The sequence below is a fragment of the Ananas comosus genome, linkage group 7 (genome assembly GCF_001540865.1).
Source record: "Ananas comosus cultivar F153 linkage group 7, ASM154086v1, whole genome shotgun sequence".
In the NCBI taxonomy this organism is placed as follows: Eukaryota; Viridiplantae; Streptophyta; class Magnoliopsida; order Poales; family Bromeliaceae; genus Ananas; species Ananas comosus.
In genome coordinates, this window is record NC_033627.1 from 5,123,714 (window position 1) to 5,140,693 (window position 16,980).

The 16,980-nt window shown below is 40.8% G+C and overlaps 1 protein-coding gene across 2 annotated transcripts; it reads left to right on the top strand.

Annotated features, from left to right (window-relative positions):
• On the top strand, window positions 9,908-16,610 carry LOC109712592 (protochlorophyllide-dependent translocon component 52, chloroplastic-like). 2 transcript variants are annotated; one of them, XM_020236226.1, is made up of 7 exons: window positions 9,908-10,582; window positions 13,119-13,306; window positions 14,195-14,379; window positions 14,502-14,671; window positions 14,771-14,974; window positions 15,379-15,566; window positions 16,102-16,368. In XM_020236226.1, exons 1-7 carry the CDS (start codon window positions 10,040-10,042, stop codon window positions 16,355-16,357), a joined length of 1,734 nt encoding a protein of 577 aa, XP_020091815.1. In that variant the 5' UTR covers window positions 9,908-10,039; the 3' UTR covers window positions 16,358-16,368. The 2 variants fall into 2 exon arrangements, with proteins under 2 accessions (XP_020091815.1, XP_020091816.1); XM_020236227.1 differs by having other exon boundaries at window positions 9,911-10,582; window positions 14,195-14,290; window positions 14,500-14,671; window positions 16,102-16,610.

Here is a 16,980-nt window from a genome sequence, read left to right on the forward strand (position 1 = left end):
ATCATCGTGCTCACTTCCCGAGGTCAAAAAGACCATTCGGATTGCCGAAAAAGTTACCGGAAAGTGGGAAAACAGTGCTGGAAAGCATAAATGGAACACTCACAGTGAGAGGGGAGCTAGGGTTGGCCGCCGGCGGTATTCCGGCAGGCGGTCCGGCCGGGGAGGGGTGCACCAGGTGGCGGGGCTCCGGGACACTCCACGTCAGGCGGCGCAGGGCAGCCGGAGGTGCGGCGGCGGCGTACGGAGCCAACAACTCCTTTGCGGTTTGGTGCGTTCCAACAATTGCCGGCGGCGACGCGGCGGCCGGGGCAGGTCGGGGCCGGTCGGGGATGATGCCAGGGGTCGAGGCGGTGGCCGAGCTTGCGTCGGCGGGTGGCGGCGATGCCCGGGAGTGAAGGCGGCCCGCGTTCGGCCCCTACAGCACACAGGCGGCGGCAGGGGGCTCCTGCGGCGGCCGGCGGCCCTCGAGGGTGGCCGGGGTCGGGCGCGGTGGTCGCCGGACGGTCGGCGGAGACCTCCGCGGCCGTCGGGAAACGGCGGCAGGGCTCACACACCCGAGCCACCCAGCTTCGGCCTGGGTGGTGTCCCTGGGGCCGCAGGCGGCTACGGCGGCTCCGGCGGCGCACGGCGACGGTGGGGGTCGGCGGTGACGGTGCCGGCGGGGGTGCCTGGGTCGGGGCTCACCTCACCCGAGGCCTGGCCGGCTCAGGATGGTGCTTGGAACTTCCTCGGCCAAGGTGGAGGGAGAGGGAGGAAGGTTGGAGCTTGGGGAAGCCTTTTCCGGCGACGGCGGCGGCTGCCGGCCGCCGGGGTGCAAGCACGGCGTGGGCAGGGGGCCTCCTAGGCGGCTGGTGCACAGGGAGGGCTAGGGTTAGGGTTTCCACGAAGCCCTAGGTTCCAACACACATATATATATGTGGCAATATGCAATTTAGCCCCTCTAATAAGAATATTTCTATCCCAGCCCTTCACAACGCGTGAAATATGCGCGAATACACCTTCACAAACAAATTCACGCGAAACGGCACATAAAATATCGCACTTTTTGCGAAATTACCCTTTTTCCAACACCGACCTCTCCTCGATCAACGTGCGATCTCCGCAGATCCGTCCGTCAGATTTGCGAACGGATTGCACCAGTGCGATCAGCACCTCGGAGACAACAAAGCTACGATTTTGTTTCACCACGATCGACCACGGATTCACGACAAAATCCAAACTTTCTTTCCAATAGAAGGAATAACACATAAATACATATAAAACATGTATTTTTGGATTTTCTCGAAATTCGTGCATCAAACTCAAAATCCGTCAGCGCCAGTAGTTCCAGAATAGCTGAACCGGTCGAAACGAGCTATTGGATCGCTATGAACGGAGTCCGATACGCGGAGAAAGCCAACTCTACTCCGTGGCTTCACCGAAAAACCGGAGTTACTATTCACTTAAGTGAAAACTAATAATCGCGTAACTTCTCCGTTTTAGCTCATTTTCTCCTGAAACTTGACGAGTGCTTATGTAATTAAATTACACACATAAACATCATCAACAGAGAGTTTAGTTGCACTGTAAAAATCTCAGTCCTTATAATTTGCTAAGCCGTTCTTTGTTCTCAATAGATTACAAGGTCGGATGTTGTTTGTAAAATTTCTAATTTTTTTTTTTTTTATAATTGTGAGGACAGTCCTCTTTGTTTATCAGGCAGTTATTCCTCCTCTGTTAATTGGGTTTGAAAGTTTTGGTGATTGTGCCAAAGAAAATCCATTTTAAGCTAATCTAACACCCCTTTATATTCTTTTAATTTAGTAAGACCGATATTTGTGCCTCTACTGAATAAGTGGGCTCAATATAAATAAGTGTATTAGTATGGATTTTCTGTCTGATAGATCTTTATACCTAATATATACAATGCCAAGGAGTTTCTTAGTGATGAGGCAAGAAAGAAATGCAGATAGCAATTGAACCATTGCTATTTATACACAACAAGGAATTCATATATGGCATTTTAAGTGCTTGCTTTTTTGTGTGCATGAAATATTGTTTGCTAATAAACATGAAACCATTCAAAATTTTCATGTCTTTAATCCAAGTGCAGGACTAGGGGCTGGGTTTCTTGGCTTTCAATTTGGCCTTGGTATTGGTGCTGGCTGTGGTATTGGTTTGGCTTTTAGTTATGGTCTGGGAAAAGAAATTGCCTATAATGATATGAAGTATTCAAATGTCGGCACACTGTTTCAGGATGCGGCAAATCTGCCATCTTAGTAATCAATTTTACACTTTTCATCTGAGAGTATTTGAATTTGGTTTGAGTTGAGTTGTGATCATAACTTGATATGTTTTTTTTTTTTGTCTTTATTTTTTTTGTGCACATATGTGCTTTCATTTTCAGTCAAATTTTATTTAGTGCCATTTTTCATAAGGAGTTTGCCGTGACTTGGATAATTATTGATTGATATACTCATCCAGGATTCTAACCATTCGCTGCAGTCTGTACTCTACTCCAACTTATAAATATTTGAATAAACTTGAAACATCATTGCCTTGCATGAAAAAGTTGAAGTTCAAGAAATTTTTCATACACGTTGGAGTAATTTTTTAACTGTTACTTACTAATCACTAATGTATATTTATTGTAAATCTGTCCATCCGCCGCGAAGCGCGGGTCCTTAACTAGTATAATTAAAAGTAGAGACCTAGAAGAGAAGGCAAGTAGTAGAAGCTGACATATTTAAAGAGGCTTGTTTAGAAGCAAGGAGTAAAGAAGTTGAAAGCAGGAAACATTAGTGACAGATAGTGCATTTTATCATCAATGTATGTCCATATAGTAAAAAATTATTGTAAAATATTAGAAAGCAAGGGAACAAAAAGAAGGGAAAAACATAAAAAACAAAGAAATTAATACAATATAACTCTGTAGAGAACTGTACCTTTTAGATTGTTTATTAGAAAAAAGGTAGCAATAAAGATAGAGAAAACTTTAAATGCCTATGAAACAATAAAGCAGTTACTAACTAAAACAATTAGTAATATGAAGAGGTTGTACAAAATTAGTAAAGGAAAGGACTATTAAGAGAAAAAGGAGAAATATTACTTGTATTCTTATACCTTTAACTTAAAGAGCAAAGCTGTACTATGGAATGTGGTTTCCACTATTTTAATAGATTAGGCTATTATATAATAATTTGAATAAATAAATAAATAAAAAAGAAAGAGAGGATAAGGATGATCCTATATTCAGTAATCTCCTCCACATACATTAGAAAAATCTTGTAAAATTATTAAAAAAAATTTAAAAAACTTTGGCACACTTTTTTTCAAAATTATTTTTTCGAGAATAGGCCTCACACACCATTTTCTAAAAAAATAAAAAATAAGGGTAAGCTAATATTAGGGCGATTATGTAAGAAAATCTTTCCCAAATCTTGAGAAATCATCTAGATCTCTAACAAAGCTTTTTTTTAAAATTATTTTTAGAGAAGAGAGAGTCACCAGAGGCAAGATCTCCAAATATCCAAACAACAACCCAAATACACTTTTTTTAAAAAATAAACTAAAAATAGGGCTAGGTTAATAGCACCAGGCGAGAACAAAGAAAGAAAGGAAGAGAGAAAGAAAGAAGGAACGGATAGGGTAAGAAGGTTCAAGGCACTTCGGATCGTAAGCTATCTTACCTCTTCAGGTAGGCCTAGGGCAAATTGCAGAGAGAAAGATAAGCTAGGGCAACCTCGGATGGAACCTATCTGACCTCCATAAATGGCATAGGCTAGATCAATCGTCGGCAGCAAGGAGCCCTTATGATTGCTACTAATCTCATCACAACTATCAATCAGGAAAGAGCCTGGCCGTGCTGAGAATAGTGTGTACAAAAGGAGAGAGAGATAGAGAGAGGGGGGGAGAGAAAGAGAGGCATCAGTGGGAGAGAGAGAAATAGAGAGAAAAAAAAGAGAGAGGAAGGGAGAGGATAAGGAGAGGAAGAAAGAAAGAGAGGGAGAGAAGTATCGGGAGATAGAGTGGGAAGCTCAAGAGAGAGGTATCGGGAAAGAGAAAGAGAGAGAAATGAAGGGGTACCGGGAGAGGGGATATAGAGAGAAAAAGGAGGGTATCGGGAGAAGGGACAGAGAGAAAGAAAGATAAAGCGAGACACATGGATCGAAGGTGTCACGCCCCGGATTACCGCGTTTTCCCGAACACGCCAACAGACCCACCGTATACAAAGAAATTTTTTCTGTATACGAAGCGATAGCTGTACCTGTAAACGAAAACAAGCTACAACCACAAGGTAAGAGCTGCTAAACCGAGAATAGAATATATAAATACACATCAGGTTCACTATACTTACAAAGTCTCCAAGATACAAACATCCCTCGCTCCAGCGAGTAAAACAGCATAAGTATGTACATGAACCAAAATACCCCAAAACTACCTGTAGATGGTACTCTTCTATTACTGCAACCAGGGAAGTGATCTAGCTCGTGACTCCCTTTCCACGGTCAGAATCGATGACAGCAGCAGCCGCAGAAGAAGGCTCTGTAAAAAGGGGTCAACAACTGGGTGTGAGAACTACTGTAAAAAGGAGTAGTCCTCAGTGGGTACTGCTGTCGACCTCAACGGCTTACCCACTAAGTCTACAGAAAGTATGCACAAGAATAATAAGGAAGCCGAAAAAACTTCACAGCTACATGCCACTATACTATCGCTAACCACTATTTTGTAGATATAGAAATGCACACTCTGACTTAATCTCACTAGGGACTGTGAACGCACCCGTCCCGCCTGTCGAAGCTATACCAACCATCACCACGCTGGGTTGTCGGTGGAGAGCAAGTCCAACCCGGACACTACGACATCAACGCAAACGCACAAAGCCCGACTCCGGAGTGGCACTCGTGGGCGTTACCCAACCGAGTATGCAAGCGTATCTCTGTCGAGCTCAATCAGTCTCTCACAGGCTATAATCAAAGCAAATGGGTCTAACTGGTCTAACAACAAAAGCTCACGTGCCCTTGGCACAATTTGATGCAAATACAGAAATCTGGGTCCACCATCAACCGCGATGACACCCGACAGTCCGAAACAGTCTACACGCTATTGTAAAAATAACCTCGGCATCCCAGCACGAGCGTAACCTCATCCTACATTAATCTGGGTATCCATCGCATACTAACAGCGACGATACAAAAGAACCACAGCTCCTAAATCTAAATCTGGTAATTTTCAGAAATGATAGTATAGGATCTATATGTTTTCTCCTAAGTCAATTCCAAGTCCAATATGTAAAATTATACTACTAGCTTAACTCCAAATTCAGATTTTATCTTTAATCCATGAATTCGAGTACTAGCAAGGAAATGAAACCAACAAAACATGTCGACGATATAAAAACTTAGGAGGTATTCCGACGATTTCGGTAAACTTCAACCCACCTCGACACGCTAGTCCAACCACGGCGAGAAGTCGAAAGGAGAGGAAACCACGCGCTCGCCCGGCCTCCAACGGCGCAACCGCAACGCCCACGCGCTCGAACGGTCCTCCGGATCAACGTCGACAACCTCCCGGGCTCGAGCTGCGACCTCTACCACGAGCACGTCCAAAAACTAGAGAGAGAGAGTAGCAAACAAAACCTCATTTCAAAGCTCTCTACAAATATATAGAGGTTGAGGATAAGGTGGGTTATCGACACTTCAATAGACCAAATTACCCCTCACCAACTCAAAAATCCAGCTGGAGTACCGGTACCCAATTTGGTTACCGGTACTCGGCCTCTCAGCCCGCAAGCTCGCACACAGTGTATCGGTACCAGCCCGATGCAGTACCGGTACTCGACATCAAATTGGCGCAACCCGAGAGCATTAGTTCTGAAATTTCACTAGGGTACCGATACTCCTCTGCCTGGTACCGGTACTCAACACTGAAAACCTGCACTTTACAGATTAAAATGTCAAAACTCTGCTCTCGCGTCGCACTGAGTCCGTTTTGCGTCCATTTCGCGCCAAAACGACTCCGACTTGTCTCGACACTCTCCAGATGTGTCGACAAGCCTCAGATGCTGAGACCCACGGGTTGCAGAACACCAGGGGCACTACATAAGGGACTGTCAATTTATGTATTGTTAAGATGATCCTCTCAAAAGCTCACATCTAATAGCCTATATTTACCTAGCCATCATTTGTTGTTTTCTAGGAGTCAATCATGAATTGAGGTGTTTGCATGTACGGATTTCATTCATCTCTTATTCAATTTATAAAATTATGATAAGAATGACATTGAGAATAGAAGATTGAATTGCTTTTAGATATATTGGGCTTTCCAAATAAGTGCTTTTGGCAATAATACAATTCTAAACTAACTCATCAGTTCAGATTGTTATGAGGATATTTTGAACCCCGACCCTATTTACATGTCGAAATAAAATGTTAAATAATAACATATTTAATATGAATTTTTTTTGTGCTAGGAAGTTAGAAGTTTGATTTTTGTTCATTAAAAGGTTTTGACATTTATAGTTTAGTAGGATAGTATATTTCACTTATGAAATGATTTGTCTTATTTCGAAAAAATAACTTGAAAACCAAATATATTATCTGTTCTATATGTTTGATTCCACTTCTCATCTACTAAATATTGCATACTTCTTAAGTAACTTAAAAAAATATATGTCAAAAAATATATTCATACATTCAAATAAAAGCTTAGATTTTATACTTCTTTAGCTTCTTAGCAATCAACTCTATATTAGTAGGAAAGAAGGGTAGCCGATAAGAGAGCGAAAGTAGAAACTATGCGAAAAAAGATCAAGAGGATAGTTGGAAGGTGGTTAGGTTACTAACAATTCTAAGGTGTAATTGTACGGAAATCCCCTTTATTATAATCAATTGTAAAATAAGTCTCTCAACTTCTATTCCTTTAACTTTTAATTTTTTTTTCATTTGAATTTTTATACTTAATTAAGCTAAAAAGTTATCAAATTTAATAATTCAACTAGTTATTTATCATTAATTGACTTAGATTTATTTGTTAAAAAAGTAACTAAAAGTTATTATATTTGATAAAATTACTAATAAATTTGATAAAATATTTATTTTTTTGATTGAAATAAGTTAGTTTAAAAAAGAATTAGGCTTAGTTTAGTAGCGAGGTCCATCTGACACTATTAGATAAAATGGAGTTAGGGTAAAAGAATATAAGGATATGCTTCTGTATTTTTCGGTGGGACCGCAGAAAATATATCGTAACCGACTCATCGCGATATGCGGAATGTAATATTATGTAGAAAAACAAACAGGATATTTTTTCGTCGTACTTCCTCATCGCACGTAACGCAATATCCCTACAATTCCAAATGAAGCCTTAGAAGTTGAGAAAATAAAAATGTTGAGGGGCTAGCTTAGACTATACTATAGCCGAGAGAGTGTGCTTACCTTTTTACCTAAAATGAATTAAAATAAAATAAGTAACGCTTATTCACACATAGAAAAGTGAATGTATATCTTACATCGTCCATCTAATAGATTAAAATTCTTCACTAGTCACTTGATGGGACTAGCAAAAACACTTCACCCATTAAATAGAAAGCGTGCAAGATATGGACTCTGATTGGAATGTGCGAGTAATATTTACCAAATAAAATTGTAGAATCCTCAAGTTTGGCATTTTTTGCGAATATACATGTAACTTTTAATTTTGGTAATTAAATCTCTTAAATTTCATAAAATAGTTTAATAGTCAGCTCTTATTAATCCAAGTCACTCACTACACAGTACTTTGGGTTGCTTGTATTGTTTATAATCTTGAAAGTTTTGAAAATTAATAAAAATATTTATTTTTTCTGTTCTTATACACAAAAAATATAATTACTAAACATCAATTCACCCTGCTTTTCAATTTCATGCTGAATTATGAGAATTAAAAGAGTCAAAATAGGTCTTTTGTGTTTTAATGTTACACAAAATTATATACGAGATATGCAATCAAACTAACGATTCAATTAGGCTTAGTTTGGTAATGTATTTTTAAAAGTACTTAATTTTATGCTTTAAGCCTAGTCTGACAATGTGGTGGTGAAAAATATTTTTTTATACTTTGATAGTCTAAAAAATTTAAAAATACTTTTGATCTTTTCTCTTTCTATACTATAAAATTATACAATATGTTTTTTGGTGGGGATTAGCATTAGAGGAAAAAATATTTGAATCATATAGTTTTGAGATTTTTTAAAATATAAAATAAGATCTTTTTAGTCACAGAGTGACCAAATTAGATCTAAGAAGGTCCAAAAGGTGATAAGGCAATTTTAATCTTCCATCCGTCAATGTTATAAAATTATAGTGACAACTACCACTACAGAGAACATATGATAGATCATACTAATTTTACTTGAGAGAGAGTCAAAACTGCTAATAAGTAAATTCCCTACCGTGATGAATATAAGCGTAATTGAAATTTCTGGAGAGTTAGTAGTGTTTTTTCCATTTTTCTTTTTGATTTGTCAATGAATCTGCTTCAATATCCACGGGCTTATCAGTTAAATGGCAATTAGCACATACAATTCGTCCAGTTGCTTCTTGTGGGTTTTCAAAACTCTGCTATGCAAAAATGGGCTAAGACCTCTCGAGGCAAAATTGCCGAGTTGCTATATTTTTTCGGAGAAAAATTTGGGGGACATAGTCTCCAAATATAATATTTTAGGGGTTGTCCAGATCAGCACCATGTGGTAAACTGAGCTTATCTCAACCGCCCAACAAAAATAAAATTTTTAAATATTTTAATCTAGTAAAAATAATATTTTTTTTATACAGTTTGCCACACGGCGCAAGTTCAGCCAATTCCCAAACTATTATATTTGGAGATTATACTAGCAATGTATCTACACTTTGCTGTGGATTCGATGAATATCTTTTTAATTATATTTATAAAATATAGCATAAATTACTGTATATATTGAACACATATTGTATCGATATCTATCAATAAATTTGTATGATATAAATATAAAAAATAAAAATTTAAAATAAATTTTCATTAATTAAATTTATTTTATATTATATTAAATGCCTGTATATTAAAAATTATAAAATTTAGATCTCTTACTTCGAAAAAGAAAGAAAAGAGCACATTTCTCATAGAAAGAAAGAAAGAGGAGAGAGAAAATGTAGCATTAAATTAGGAATTAAAGATTTTAATTAGAAATTATTTTTAAGAGGGGATGTAACACGATTTACTTAAGAAATTAATTATTTTTGAAGAAAGAGCACATAAATGATAAATTCAAATTTTAGAAGACAACATGTCTCTTGTTTCAAAAGAGAGAGGAAAGAGAACATTTCTTAGAGAAAGAGAAGTAAGAAAGAAAGGTAGCGTTAAATTAGGAATTAAATGTACATGCTCAAATTTTAGAAGACAACATGTCTCTTGTTTCAAAAGAGAGAGGAAAGAGAACATTTCTTAGAGAAAGAGAGATAAGAAAGAAATGTAGCATTAAATTAGGAATTAAATGTACATGTGTCATATGAGTGCAATATGCCAATATCCCAGGGACCTTCAAGGACTTCAGCACACTGCACCAGGTGCACCCAAGCTCCCTCCACGGATTTGATACATGTCCACAAACATCCACGGTCTACACTGCACCAGGTGCAGCAAAAATAGCTTGATGACGTGTGTAGAATACCTCGTGAGCGTCCGCAGCTTCAGCACACTGCACCAGGTGCACCCAACCTCCCTCCGCAGATTTGATACATGTTCACAAATATCGACGGTCTACACTGTACCAGGTGCATCAGATGCACCAAAATAGGTTGACGACATGTATCATGTTAGTAAAATTACTATAGAAATTTTAGTATATAGTAATAAATAATAGATAATAGATAGTAGATGTCCGCCAAATTTTTGTCCAGTTTTGCCCACTAAAATTTGGATCAAACCTGACACTGTTCCAACCGAAGCTATTTCATCCTCACGTTTCTTACGCAAAACTCTCCCCTTCCTCCTCTTCTCCCCTCCCCCTCCATCATCATCATCATCATCATCCTCATCCTCATCCATGGAATCTCTCTTCTCCCTCCCTTCTCCCTGCCTCTTCCCCACTCCCTCTCCTTCCGCGCCCAAAACCCTAAACCCCACCACCCTCTCTTCTCCCCTCTCCCTCCACCACCACCACCACCACCTCCGTCGCCACCGCAGTCCCACACGAACCGCCACCGCCATCCTCCGCTCCCACGGCCTCTCCTCCGCCCCCTCCACCGCCCTCTCCGACGCCTCCGACCCCTTCGACATCGGCGCCGGCCAGGGCGACGATGCGAAGTTCGATTGGTACGCCCAATGGTACCCGGTGGCTCCCCTGTGCGACCTCGACAAGCGGGCGCCGCACGCGAAGACGGTGATGGGGCTCGACGTGGTGGTGTGGTGGGACCGGGCCGAGGGGCGGTGGCAGGTGTTCGACGACCGCTGCCCCCACCGCCTCGCCCCGCTCTCCGAGGGCCGCATCGACCCCCGCGGCCGCCTCCAGTGCGTCTACCACGGCTGGTGCTTCGACGGCAGCGGCAACTGCAAGTACATTCCCCAGGCGCCGTCCAGCGGCCCCCAGGTGAGCTCCATTTGGGGTTCTAAAACATGATTTTCTTGTGTTTTACTTTTGAATTAGTGTAGTTTTCTAGATGGTTCTTGTTTTAGAATTGCATCATATAATTGGGATCTCAATTGAGTGCAAATTGGGTACTAGTTGTGTGATGTGATGTCTCATGGGATGGGAAATAAATTATGATCGATGATAGTAGAACCAAAGTGTCACGGACATAACTTTTTCCTTTGAAAAATCCGTGCGGCGCCCGCCTTCCTGCTCGAAGATGCGCAAGCCTGCTCAAATCCTAAACACGGACAAGTCTTCCAAACTTAACAACGGAATACCAATCCAAGTATTTGCCAAGCTTGCTCCTCCGCGAGACTGATAGATCAACCAATCGCCTGCAATCGAACCCCTCGTCGGACTCCTCGAGTTCCCAACGAGCAATCCCAATACTGAGGCTAGCCACCAAGTAAGGACATATTCTTCACCATTGCGCCACATGCGCCCGACAGCATCCACGGCCATACCGCATACGCGGCCTACTCGCTCGGTTCAAAGACCCACATCAGAGAAGCCACCCAAGTGTGCGCCACAAGCTCGTCTGTCTTCCAACGCCAGCGACCAGCGCGACACCCCGCACGCCCATGCTCCGCACATCCGTGCTTCGCATGCAACCCGTACGGCACACGTGCCCTCAACGCTCCTGGCAAGGAAGCCAACAAGCCCACACCGTGCTTCACGACTGTCCCCACGACCTCGCATTGCCATGGCGCTCTGCGCCCTCGATTCCCATAGGTTCGCCACATAAAGCCCCATACAAACGAGTCGGCCTCACTCCGCACTGCAACCCATCTGACTCCTCCATGGCTCGACCACACCTCGCTGCGCGCACCAATGGTCCAGTCACTCAAGGTTCACTATACGGATACCGATACTGCTTGCCTCACTGGGTTTCGCCCCTCTCGAGTCTCCAAGACCTATGCGCCCCACGAGACTCCTTCGGCATGTCTCCATTTGGCTATCCAACAGAGATCCATCTCCTTAAGCCTTCGCAGGCACTGCGTCCCGCGAATCCCCGCTCAGCACACTTGCCTTCGCGAGCCTTGCCCTCTACGGCGGGCCATCCGTCGCAAGACTAACCCTCATCCGCTCGTACGTGCCCCCACAGAGATCCGAGACGGCATAAGGTAGTGCAAGCGATTCTAGGAGGAAAGCCTCCCGGCAGTTCCCGCTCCATAATGTCGTCGACCTCTGTCTCCGACATTACCCTAGGCCCGTGACCCTTGAACCATTCGTTGCTCAGTCGCACAGCACGCTAAGCTTGGCTACTCCGCTAGCCAAGGGACGACCCATGTCCTATGAGTCGCGGGGGAATCGGGTCCACTCTACGCAGTGTCCACCCCTCCTCCTATATACCATGTAAGGCATCCACCCCTTTGGCACCCCGGGGGTACAAAGGTGCCCACCGAGGGGTACGTTTTGAAACCCCGTATGCGGTACCAAAATCCTTGCCATGGCATGAGCCATTGCTAGGGAATTGCCTCTGTAGACTTGACAGCGGCTCCAACCTGACGGAATGCTTCAACTCTGCAACTCCATAGCATCATCAACTCAATGACTACCAAATGTGGCCCCCAGGAACGTCACGGCCGAGCCCCAACGATCGACCGGTGATAAAAGGCTGCCTTTGTAATAATATAACATCGGATGAAATAGGAATTATGATTGGCGATATTAGAACGAGGGGTTCTATTAATAATAACCAGGCTTAAGCATTCTGGGTCGTTGGTTTGAACCAAACTAATGAGTTATTAGGGTTAGAAGTTTGGTTGTTAATTTGGTATCCCCAGTAATCCCACATTAGTTTAATAAGTGGGCTTAAGCTTACGTATTCCGGGCCTAATGAGTTATTAATGTTAGAGGCCGGGCTTTACATGTTGTCCTTCCATCATGTTGGAGGCGAACTTAGATGGAGGTGTATTTTTTTTGTATTTTTTTAGCATATGGATTGTTCAAGGCAATGTATTTCTTGCTTGTAATCTAGGTTATGTAGTACATAGTAGAACTTTAGTTATTGGGTTATACGAACAAATTATTTTAATTTAGACAAGTTGGTTTTCTTGGAAGAAAAGATGTAAGCCTGACGAATATGGCGGACGATAAAGATTGCGAAGGTGCCTTGGCTCAGTCCTAACTGGATAACCCACCCTAATTTTTGCAATTGGAAATTTGTAAAATAATTTAATTACCTTGTGTGAGTAAAATTCTTTGGGTCATAGTATCCCTGCAAATAAGATGCACGCAGCACCTCTCAATGCATACGTACCTTTTATATATGTGACCAAATTTTTGCAGAGAAGCAAACCGAGGAATTATTTAGTGTTCATTAAATGCTTGATTTTTCGCTAACGCCGTGTGTGATGAGCAAAATTTTGCTGCTTTGGAATTGTGATAGTTGTCACATGAGCATGTTGGCATCATTATGTGTTTTATCAATCTATTCTTCAGGTGATTGTGTTGATGCTGAATTGTTTTGGTTTATGATGTATTATCACAGGTTCATTTGAACACTAAGGCTTGTGCGGCTGTTTATCCTAGCGTTGAACAGAACAAAGTTTTGTGGTTCTGGCCTAGCACTGATCCTCAATACAAGGATATCTTAGAGAAGAAACGACCTCCGTACATCGAAGAGTTGGATGACCCATCATACACCTGTTCAATGGGAATAAGGGAACTTCAATATGGGTATAATTCTATTCTCTGTTGTTGGCTTGTCGCTGTATCGCTCTTAGCCAGCATTGCTACGCATATGTGTGTATGTATACATCTTTATGTGCACATGTATTCTGGTTCCTAATGCAAATATTTATTTGAGTAACTTGTTTTTTCTCACACCATTCTTTGTTCACGTGCTCCCATTCTTGCACATTCTTTTTGTCCACCAATTTTGCACACAACTCGCATCATTATTTTATCATTCCAAATACTTCCACTGAAACTTTTAAGAAGGATGGTTAATCTATTTTTGTCCAGCACCATACGGGTGCATATTTACTACAATTGTGCATAAATTTATAGGTACATCAACAGCTTCACTTTGATTTCTAAACTTATCTCAATTGATGGTGCAAACTCCATTAAGTTCTTCCATCGAATCCTATCAGTGGCTTATCTATGAGAGACGGTGGACTGTTGTAGGTGGTGCCAGCCGAAGGTTTGCATGTTGTCCCACATAAACATTTCCACTGAAAAGTTCCATGCACAAATGATGGAAGCTACTTTAGGGCCAAATTTGGTGACTAGGATGCAAATTAAGCTAATTAAAATGATTTGTGATGACACATTGGCTTTCAATGGATGGAAGTTGATGTTAGGACTTGATTGTATTGTTTAATATAGTATGAGCCATCAATTGAGATGAAGTAATAGCTAGCAACCAAGTTGATATCTTTTTGATTATTTGCAAACCTCCTGTTTAAGTAAAGCCATTTCTTATTATATTTTGCAGTATTAATTATCATTTACATAGATTTTGCTGCAGACATCATGAGTCTCATTGTTAAACATCTAGCTTTCATGCCTGACCTATCTGTATTTAAATTAGACATTCACAATACTGTATTAACATTTCAGGTATGAAGTCCTGGTAGAAAACCTCATGGATCCGGCTCATGTTCCATATGCACATCATGGACTAATGAGAGTAAGGAGACGTGTGGAACCTGGCAGATATGTAACTCTTATGAACTTCTATTTTCTAGTCTTGACTAAGTTTTGTGAAGTAATTGCTCATGTAGTTGTAGTAAATCAAGTGCATGGTACCAAGTTTATGTTAACTTATTGAACTAAACCATGCTTTGCAGTGATTTTGTGGATTATAACTTATATTTCTAGGTTGACTTATTTTGAAAGATCGCTAATAGATAAGCTTATTTCACAGCTGAAGCTGATCGAGAAGGAGGTGGACCTGTAGAAATAACAATAGAGGAATCAAACAAAAGTGGTTTTCATGCAAAGCAGGATGCTGGTTATTTCAGATTTATAGCTCCGTGCCTCTTTTATGGTGCAGCAACTGTTAACCAATCTGCTACATCAAGGAATGTCCAAGAGGTATTCGTTCAAAGATAACCTGTTCAAACAGTATAACAATGTGGAAATCACCGCTCTCTCTTTTTCTTTCATCTTGGTGACTAACTTGTGCTGACTCAGAATATTTCAGCTCAACCCCAGCAGAGGTTCAAGAGGTTTCTTCTCATATTTATGTGCATCCCAGTCAGTCCTGGAAGAAGCCGAGTAATTTTCACATTCCCAAGGAATTTTGCAGTTTGGATTGACCGATTTTTTCCACGATGGATATTTCATATGGGACAAAACCTTATTTTGGATTCAGATCTTTATCTTCTCCATGTAGAGGTACTATCCATATCCCTTGCTTTTTATCTCTGTGCCATCTTATTGTTTAGGTTTTCAACAAGGAAACTCTCAAGATGGCTATCCTATACCCCTTCCTTTTTTTGTTGATTGTAATGTTTTATCAGAATTTTGTAATTTTTTTACGTGACCACTGAAACACTTGGCTTGTGTGTTAAAAACATATAACCAGGTTTCCAGGATTTGATTCACTTGGTTCTTTGGGGCTATTTCCTCGTCAGTTGATGACACTTATTTTGTTTTCCATCTAGATTGTGCTTTCTGGTCATAATCTGTGTCTTGCTGAAGATACCATCATAAACTTGTTTTTAACGCCTTTTTGATTAATGCCAACTCTTTTTGACCCATTAATATACCTCCTTTCGGTTTTACTAAATTCTCTTTAGGAGCGCAAGATCGCGAAAGCTGGCTTTTCCAATTGGTTCAAAGCTTGTTACGTGCCAACAAAGTCAGATGCCATGGTTATAGCCTTCAGAAACTGGTTAAGAAAATATTCAAACAATCAGGTTAACTGGGGGAGCATGTCTAGCGAGCAGCTTCCACCAACTCCTCCGAGAGAGCAGCTGATGGACAGGTACAACAATATTTGGAGTGGATGCCTTCATTCTCTGGTTGTGATGAATCACTGGTTATATACTCTTTATTTAGTAGATTATTGTAGATTTTATATTTGTTACACTGAAAATTCATTTATTGACACATATGCAACTTTACCATCTTATTTTTTTTTTTTAATATATATACACAGTTGAAACTGCATTTTCTTTGATGGGATTGTTCATTATTTATACACCTTGGAGATTTGTTTGACAATAGTTTTTCACTTCTTTATGTTTCTTTTTCAAACGAAATTAAGCTCGCAAGCTGATTTACAGTAACACTGGCACACTCCATAGCACAGAATTTGGATTTTTTTTCTTTTAAAAATGGATAAACAATAGTGCAACCAAGTGGGACCTAAATTTTCGAAGGTGGTGTATGAAGTTCAGATTTAGTTGGAATACGTGTAAATAGATAATTTTTCATTGGGAATAATGTTATTGTTTCGTAATTATTAAACAAGTAGGAAGCGAGCTAAACTTCTCTTGTTCTATATAATTTCTTTTCAGATACTGGTCGCATGTTGTGCAATGCAGTAGCTGCCGTGGAGGATTGAAATTTCTAAAGGCCCTCGAGTTTTCTCTTCAAGTTCTCTCGTTAGCCCTAATTGGGACTGTTGCAGCTGCCAGACATAGTTTAACTTCAGCCACCGCAAGGAATTCTATCGTCTTTGCAGCAGTACTGTGTTTTGCGGCTTCACGGTGGCTCTCTCATTTCATCTACAAGACCTTCTATTTCCATGATTACAACCATGCTTTCAAATGATTACTCTGCAGGTCAGACCTTCTCTTAACAAAATATAGTAAACATTATTTACCTTCCTTCTGTGATACTCCGTCATAACTGCAATATTGATGTATATAACTGAACAGACATACATGATACATAATCTCTGTCACAAAATTGTAATTATAAGGCATCTTACCATGCGCAGTTATAGAAAATTCTGCATCGGGTTCTTTCAATTTTACATCCCCGAGCGTTAGCATTGGAAATTGCAGCTTTTCTTATGTTCTTATACCTTGTTATTCCCCTAGTTATGGAAAACCCTATGTAATTGCTATCTCCAGAGTTCTTCATAAAGCCCGGGCTTTGTAAATGTGCATTAGTGCTACTATCACCTTCGAATTATTTATAAGAGTCCTTTTTGCATTTAGCCCCCTATATTTTTTTTTGGGTTAATTACACCAAGGTCCCTAACTTTTACACAGTTTTTCAATTTTGTCCCCAACCTTTTTTTTTTTTTTTGTGCAATCAAGTCCCTAATCTTTTGATTTCATTTCAATTAAGTCCCAATCGTTAGACAGCCGTTAAAATTGACGGAAAATGCCACGTCAGCACCACAGAGGCGCCATGTCAGCGCCACGGTGGCGCTGTGTCAGCGGATT